This window comes from Catharus ustulatus, chromosome 8 (genome assembly GCF_009819885.2).
Source record: "Catharus ustulatus isolate bCatUst1 chromosome 8, bCatUst1.pri.v2, whole genome shotgun sequence".
In the NCBI taxonomy this organism is placed as follows: Eukaryota; Metazoa; Chordata; class Aves; order Passeriformes; family Turdidae; genus Catharus; species Catharus ustulatus.
The window spans coordinates 35,145,859-35,154,188 of NC_046228.1; the positions used below are offsets into that span (position 1 = coordinate 35,145,859).

The 8,330-nt window shown below is 40.9% G+C and overlaps 1 protein-coding gene across 3 annotated transcripts in view; it reads left to right on the top strand.

Annotated features, from left to right (window-relative positions):
• The window catches only part of HERC4 (HECT and RLD domain containing E3 ubiquitin protein ligase 4), a 30,110-nt gene extending 25,958 nt beyond the window's left edge, over positions 1-4,152 (top strand). For all 3 annotated transcript variants that reach the window (XM_033066099.2, XM_033066101.2, XM_033066100.2), the window contains exons 24-26: positions 1,121-1,304; positions 1,845-1,947; positions 2,774-4,152. In XM_033066099.2, coding sequence (XP_032921990.1) covers positions 1,121-1,304; positions 1,845-1,947; positions 2,774-2,982 — 496 coding nt within the window. In that variant the 3' untranslated portion in view covers positions 2,983-4,152. The remainder of the gene's footprint in view (positions 1-1,120; positions 1,305-1,844; positions 1,948-2,773) is intronic.
• Positions 4,153-8,330: the final 4,178 nt, after the last annotated feature.

Below are 8,330 nucleotides of genomic sequence, written 5' to 3' on the forward strand. Positions count from 1 at the left end.
GGGAAAAGTTCCAAGGTGTCTGTGGAATGCCTGCTGCATTGTACTACACGTTGTCTTGCAGCAATGAAGAATTCCTCTCTCTCAAGCTCTAAATATTCCATGATGCTTCAGTTAATTTTATAATAGGAGTTAGTTTATCAGTGTGACTTTTCCCTGGAGCAGCCTTGCACTGTTAGTGTTACACAAGTTACCTGCCCCTCTGTAATTACACAGCATTGATGAGGGAGATCTCGTGGAGTGCTGAAAGGGACGAGTGTGCATCACCACTTGGGTCATCTCCAGCACTTTCAGTGCAACTGCTTTAGTAAACATGTCAAGTAAATGTGTTTATATGATGCTGTAAATTACTGGTGGCATTACTCAAAGACTGGAGGTGGTGGTGTTGAAATGCATTCTCTCTTACCACAGCGAACATGTGTTGGTAGGATAGCTGTAATGTACAGATGAGGTCACTGCCAGTGCAGAAACTACACAGTGCTCACTGGCATTGATTTTTTAAAAAATACCATAAATACTGAATCACATTGAGAAATTTTAGATCTCCCTTAAGTGCTGCAGAAGATGTTTCCAGCGGGATCTGAGAACTCCTTGTACCTAAGCACAGATAGCAGACCATCTGTTCCTCTCTATCGCAGCTCCTTGGCACTGGTCTTTTTACTGTGTAGCACTCAAATGTCCTTTTGAAGTTGATTTGCAGTTTTAGTGCAAATATGGCAATCTTTTTAATTAAAAAAAAACCCCAAAAACAGAACAGTGAGTTTGATTGGTGGCTTTCAGGACACTCCCTGGAATTCAGGCCTTTCAGCTTGTTGCCAGTGAGTCCAGTTCACTGCAATGCACACAAATAAGGGAGATGCTGAAGTGTGTAACATTAAATGTTCCTGCTTTTCTGTTGCAGACTCTGCCTTTGGGGGTGTGGTGGGGGAATACATTCATGTGCCATTTTATCTTCCCTGTGCTTGTAAATTAGAGCAGACAATACAATATATTAGGCTCCTTGTTGCTTCTTTTTCTGTGCTCTGTTCTATGCAGAAATGGCTGCTGGTTTATTGGTAGAAGGATGACATGTACTGCTTCCTCTTTATTTCCTCAGCATAATTCTTTCTTTCTCTTTGTGCAGGCAAGATTTTGTAGATGCATATGTGGATTACATCTTCAATAGATCTGTGGCTTCCTTATACAGTGCATTCCATGAAGGCTTCCACAAAGTGTGTGGAGGTAAAGTTCTTCAGCTCTTCCAGCCCAGCGAGTTGCAGGCAATGGTGATTGGGAACACAAATTATGACTGGAAAGAGCTGGAGAAGGTAAGAACCAGAGTTAGCTGTTGCTTTCATAGAATTCTAATTTCAGGGTGCCAAAGCAACTAGGTGTCCTCTTGAGCTCTGTTTTAATTAGAGTGATTCCTGTTATTTATTGGCATCTTAAAACATCAGTGAATGATGATCCTGAAATATTATTTACCTTCCTGCTTTAACTTCTTCCATCTAATTTCTGGAGGAAATCAGAAGAGAGGCAGAAAAATCCACAGAGCCCAGAGGCAGCTATACGATCTTTCATATTAGACATGAGAAAGTGATTGCACACAGTTACTAAATGTAAATATTCTCAATTGCCAGGCTTGGTCTCTGTTGAGATTGAAAATGCTTTGCAGTACAGGCATCTGTCCCTATATTGAATTCAGACTGAACAGCTGAAGAAAATGGAGTGAGGAAAGTGGTAGCAGTAGTGTGTCACTTGCTGTGTCCCTTTACACAAACTGCATTCATTCTGCTGCAGTGTCAGCTTATTCAAGTGTTCTGTGTTGTTCTGTGGGCAAGCCATAACCCATTTCCTGCTCATTTTAGAATACAGAATACAAAGGAGAGTACTGGGCAGACCATCCTACAATTAAAATATTCTGGGAGGTTTTTCACGAGTTGTCTTTGGAGAAGAAAAAACAGTTTTTGTGTAAGTATTTGAAATCACAGAAGTTTCTAACTGAACAGGATTACTGGGATTTCAGACTCTTGCTATAAGAGGGCAGATGTATTTGTCTGTAATGATGTGATTAATTATTTAGAAAAAAAAATTCTAGTAGAAGAAATTGATTGTCTCTGATTTTCTTGAGGGTGTCCTGAGTCATTCTGGATGATGGGTACTTACAGATCACAGTAGCTCAGAGCAACATTAAAAAAAACGGAAAAGCCAACCCTGCAAAACACCAACAACCTAATCTGCTGGTGACATTTATTTGGTAGCTAGGATATGTTGACATATAGTTCACATTCTCCAGGTTTTTCACTTGGAGTTGTCACTGATTGTAAATCTGTCAAGGTACTGATATAAGAGGGAATGTACAGATGATGAAGTAATCCAAGCTTGCTGCGAGTAAGGATTTGCTTAGATCAGAGTAGCTTCCAATTCAGATGAATTACTTATTGAACAAACTAATTCTGTGTTTACAAGATTCTTGGAAATAATCAGTGAACATACAACCGATGGATTTTAAGTTAGAAGGCTCTGTTGCATGAAAAACTTTATAATATATTTTAAAGGACTGTTTGGTTTCATATGCTAAAATGAAACACTTGTTGTATTACAGTTATGAGCTCACATGTGGAAGATAGAGACAGGGTTAAGCCATTATTTCCTGTTTTCCAGACTTCTCAGAACTTCTGTGTGAAAAACTGGAATGATTAAAAAGGCCGGCAGTGATTAAAAATGCATATGTGACACATAGACAGTGTTAGCCTTCAGCTAGTTACAAGCCTTTGTTTCTTTTTTTCCTTGGCAGTGTTTCTGACAGGCAGTGATCGGATTCCAATCCTTGGCATGAAGTGTCTGAAGCTGGTCATCCAGCCAACAGGAGGAGGAGAGGATTACCTGCCGGTAGCTCACACTTGCTTTAATCTGCTTGATCTTCCAAAATACACAGATAAAGAAACCCTGAAATCTAAGTTGATCCAAGCTATAGACCACTATGAAGGTTTCAGTTTAGTATAACTTGAGAAATGAAAGTTCTGTGTAACGTGGGATCATTAAGTTTTTGTGTCTTTCTTGTGGTGGTAAATTCAGTGGATTAAGTGATGCAGTTGATAATATAACTGATTATTTGCAAAAAAATGTTCAGTGGTATGGATATTCATGGGAGCCAAAAAAAAAAAACATTTCCAAAACTGAAGAACTGTCTTAATACATACCTTCTTGTACAGAGCCATGTGGATTTTGCCATCTTACAATAAAAACAAGAGCATTGTGAATGGGAGTCAAGTTTCACTAACAAGAATTAACATTTCACCTTATGCAAACAATTTGGCGTGTGAGTGCATGAGAGACTTGCTTCAGTTTTTCGAATCACTTAATAAGAACATTTAACTTTCTCCCTGATGAATTCACTTGGTAACTTTTCATTTTGTAAATAATAAATTTTTGTGATAAAATAGTTCTGTTCCAATAGCAGTATGGTTTCTATTGCTTGTAATTGAATATGAGCTTATTTTATGGCTTTTAACAAAAAAAGTGACTACTCTGATTTCTGAAGATATCTATTTTTCTGGTTTGTTTTAAGAACCTTAATAATGGAAGTGATTGTTTAAGAGACATTCATCTTCACAATGTACAATCCATGAAGCAGTCACTTAGTGCCGATACAAAACCGCATCCAATGGCATTTTTGATATGTGGATGGACAAGCTGACTTAAACACTGTTTTATTTTTAAGGACTAATTCTTTAATTAAGTGGACACAGTTATAAGAGAGGTTAATTTATCGTTTGAAACCTCTGCAGTGTCATGTGTCAAGAATACAGCTTAAAAGGAAAAGATGCACCAGCCAATTGTTGCTGTCAAGAGGTTAAACGTTTATTTTTAAATGCTGAAAGCGTAGTTTATGGTTTCTAATAGAATTTTCACTTTTTTCCAGATAAATGCATTTGAAATAACCTTTAACACCCTTCTCCCTTTTTCTTAAGATTTTATTTTTAGTATAATTGCCCTGAAACGATTGTGCTTAGCTGGACACTTTTGGATTTGACTTTTCCTTCTCTGGTTAAATGCCAGATTTTGTGGTGTTAATGCATATGTGACTTGCAGCTGTGAAACAAATATTTATTTTTTTTAGATTTTTAAATGCAGTGAAAAAATTCAAGCTATAATAAAAGACTTGAATGAAAACCTTTGTTGGTTGATGTGTACGGATGCTTGCAGCATGCAGAGTTCTTCAAGTGGAGAGCAACTTCCAGTGCATTAAATTGGAGAGCACAGCTAGGAAAAGCAGGGAAATGCAGTCATTGTAATAAACCGTATAACATCTAGTTTCTGTGCTGGCAGTACATGTTGATATAATACAAAAAAAAGGTCAGTACGGTTAAAACCAGTCTTTTTCCTTACCACTGTTTTTGCAGCTTTCTCACACAGTGTAACCTCTTAGTGATTTTTTGTGTGCAGCCCATATTCCATCTTTTCCAACATTTCTTACCTGGCTTGGAAATTCTCCCTCTTGCGAGAAACAAGGAACCAGCAAATGCTAAAGCAGCTTAATCTTATTGCACGTGGAAGAAGGAAAAGGAGAAAGGAAAAAAGGCAAAAAAGAGGTATTATTGCAGTCATTTTTCCAGGTAATACTAAACCACCATTTTTAATTATGAATCACCAAGATTGCAAAGGTAGATATTCAAAAATTAGGAAGTGGCTAGCTAATGTAAACCTATCTTCTTCCCTTTTCCCTTGTGTATTATTGCATGTCCTGTGGGAGTCCTGTTTAATTTGATGCACAGTTGGTGCTCACTAAATCAGCGGGGCTGTGCAGGTCCAAGTGTGATTTAGAGCATATCATCTAAATCCAGTGGTGTAAATACATGTATGTCCTTCATTGCCCTGTGAGGCATTCCCTGGGTTTTGCTGTACTGGATTTTAAGTCAATGTCAATATTCACCTGAAGGATGACTAAAGAGTCAAAGAGAATGACTCATTCTGTAGAGGAGGGCTCAGAGGCAGAATCTGAGCCATAATTCACTTGCCCATTTTGGTGCCCAATTTTTAAATGCACTGGGCATCATAGATGTCCTTCAGTTTTGGTGTGCAGTTCTTGCTGACTAAACTGCTGTGGCTAGTGCTACATGTTGCTGCCAGCATGAGGCAGACACATTTCTTACTCTCTTGGAACAATGAGTAAGCCTTCGGAAGAGTGGTGGTGCTGAAATGGTTGGTTTAGCATCACCTCAGGAACCCACTGGCAGAGCAGGGCTAGAGCCACTTTCCTCAGGACAGCGCTCACCTGAGAATTCTCTCTGCAGCTCTGGCCTTGGTTTTGCTCACTTCTGTAGGAAATGGAAGTAGGTCCTACAGTGCTAAATGATGATTGTTTTACAGGGTTAGTTCATTCTGTGCAGGGGAGCAGTGCCCAGCTGTAACAGTTGTCTGTGTACCAAGGTAAGGACTTCTGTGCAGTACCAGAACAATTAACAGTCGTGGCATTATTTGTGTCAAGCACTTGAAGACTTTCTGCAGTGCTTGTGTTGCCCTCAGTTCATGTGATAGTCACAGCAGCCCTGGGAAGCAGCTCTGCTGAAGTAGTGCCTGGAGGAGTGGGCAGCAAGAAGGGCTTTCTCTTGCTCTGATCAAGTGTCATTTTGCACACAATATTTGATGCTGTGCAGCCTGTAAGAAAGGGAAAAAAACATTTTATGTGTAGCTAAAATAGCCATGGTGTTAGTGAAGTGAGCCTATAGCCTTCCTTTTCCTCAAAGCTTCAGTTGTTCAGGAAACCTTGGGTACCACTGTTTAAAAGGGTAATGCAAACAATGGGGAATGACAGTAGTTCGGGCTTCAGTGGGAGCATTTTACAATAATTAAATTTTTTTGAAGTATTTTTATTTGATAATCAGATTAGCATTTGATAAAGATTCAGAATTCTCACCGGAGGAAAGCAGTTCCAGTCAGACTTGTGTCCGTCTCATCATGACCACTGAGGGAGACTTGCTGTAGCCAGAGCAGTGCAGTCATGGGCTGGATTTATTGCACCTGTCACATTAGTACAGGCATGAAGATTGAGCTACTCAGGCTTCTTGAACTACAGGTACAGCAGATGTTTGTCCCTCATTTTCCAGGGTAAAGCTAAACACAGTGTAGAGCTGTTGAAGCATAATGATTTGTCTCCTTTGGCACTTCGTGGGAGTTGCTATTAATGAGGTTGTTACTGATCATAGAGCCTCAAGCTGTGGTATTCTCTTTTAAGAGTGTTTATAAACTACTCTGAAGAGGGTTTTAATTCATTGCACTGCTCTCTGCTGCAATAAACTTGATTTATCAGTAATAAAATGAAGCTTAATGTAATCAAATGTAAATCACTATAAAAGAGAGCTTCTTAAAGGCACACAAGGTTTTGCAGTTAAGATAAAGGCAGATAAAGCTTTCACTTAATAGTACAGTTTTCAGCACTGGTAGAGAGTTAAACCCTTCAAGGGTGGCTGTGTTGATTTTCTGTGTGCAACCAGAACTGTTTACTTGTATATACTATGAGGAATTGCCTTACTCAGTTTTTGAAGAGGAGAGAAAAGAAGAGGAAAAACAAAATATTTGTTTCCCCTGACAAGTGTCAGGGTCCCATTGCTTGCTGAGTGGATACTTTTAACTTGCCAGGTCAGGTCTGAGTGCAGTGATTATCAGCCTGCTGTTCTGGTCCTTCAATCTGCTGTTTGTGTTTGTATTGGTCAAGTCTGGAGCAATGACTTCAAAACCCTTAGCCAGAGCTTGAAAGGTGTAAAGCATCTTCTGTCACCTGCCATCACCAGATTAATACAGCACCTGAGAGCCCCAGGAAATCCCCTTGGCTGTTTCCCTGCTCAGTGTGCACAATTCATCAATGAACTAGCTCCCCCAGCCATCATTTCTGTTCACTTGAGTTCCACGACCATGTGACTGAGTCCTCAGGGCTTTTTTATTTTCTTGGGGAAAGGAGCCTGTTTTTCTCTGTGCTACTGCCTCTTATACTGACTCCCTTTCTGTGAGTGTGCTAAAACGTTGGAACTCCAAGCCTTTGCCTGCCCATTTCTGCAGAAGTGGTGAAAGATGTGTTATCTTCTAACCACAAGGCAGCTGGGTGGGGGGAAGCACCTAAACCAAAACTGACAGGGCCTCTAGAGCTGTGCTGAAATACCTTATCTGCAGCCCTGCTGGTCTGAACATAAATACTGACTTTACAAAACAACAAAATAACGTGTGCCACGAGTATCATCAGAGCCCCCTGACATCAGCTAGGACAGCACTGAGGATCATTATTTTTCTCCAACCAAAGGCACAACAGTTTAAGATTAGGAAAATGTGGTTTGAGAATCTTGTTCCACATAAAAACTACCAGGTTAGTAATTTCAGCATGGTTGGTGTGTACAGTGCTGTGGGGGTCTTACTCCAGCTCCAGGCTGGTCTTACAGCAGGTCATGAATCCTCACCTGTGCAGTGAATGTCTACAGGTGTTCACTGCTTCCCTCCATGGGCCTGCTTACATGAGGAAACAAAAGATTAATGTTACATGAAGGCTCCAGTTTGAGTAGAGTGCAAAAGTCAAGATCCAGAAGGAGCAGAGTTGGCAGGCTGTAGCTAAACACCAGCTTCCAGTGGAAATTTTATCTGCCATGTCTTTGAAGAATTTCTAAGGTAAAACGAAGTAATTCTTTGTGGTCTAATCCTGCACAAAGGCTCTGTGGGTGCACCTCTAGCAGCAGTGTTTGGGTACTTCGGGGTGTAGCATCTCAAGGAGTCAGAGTCTGTCCACTGGCAAGGGATCCTAACAAGATTCCATTAGGAATAAGCAAAGGGGGAGGGTGTTTGAGATAAGGAAGATTTGCAGTGTCTTTAGGTAGGAAGTAGCTGGAGCAGCCCTATAGGCTGAGGTGTTAATGCAGAGGTCAGGCCCTGCAGGGATTCGTAGCAGTGTGCAGCAGGGCATCCTCTGAGTTTTAAAGTCTGGAGCAGGAGGGTTGTGGTGCTTCATTCAGCGTTACTGGGGTGGTCTCTGGAGCTCCGTGTTGGGAATTTCTGTAGGATCCCAGGCTCCCTGTGAGGCACCCACCTGCTGGGGGAAGGAGGACCCCCCTCAGCTGAGGCTTGGATGTGGGAGCAGGACTCTGCCATTGGAAAGGGTGGTGAGTAATAATTACTGAGTCAAAAAAACCCACGGCCAAACAGCTAAATCCCTCCAAGAGGTGTTTGTTTTTTGTTTCTAAGGACTTTCAGTTTGTGTTTCTTTGTAACTCAGTTTGTAGTTAGTGCATGGTTGCTTTGTCCAGGGCTCTGTTCCAGGTGATCCTGGTGCAAGAGCCTGGGCTGTCACTCCAGGGCACATGGGAGTGGGA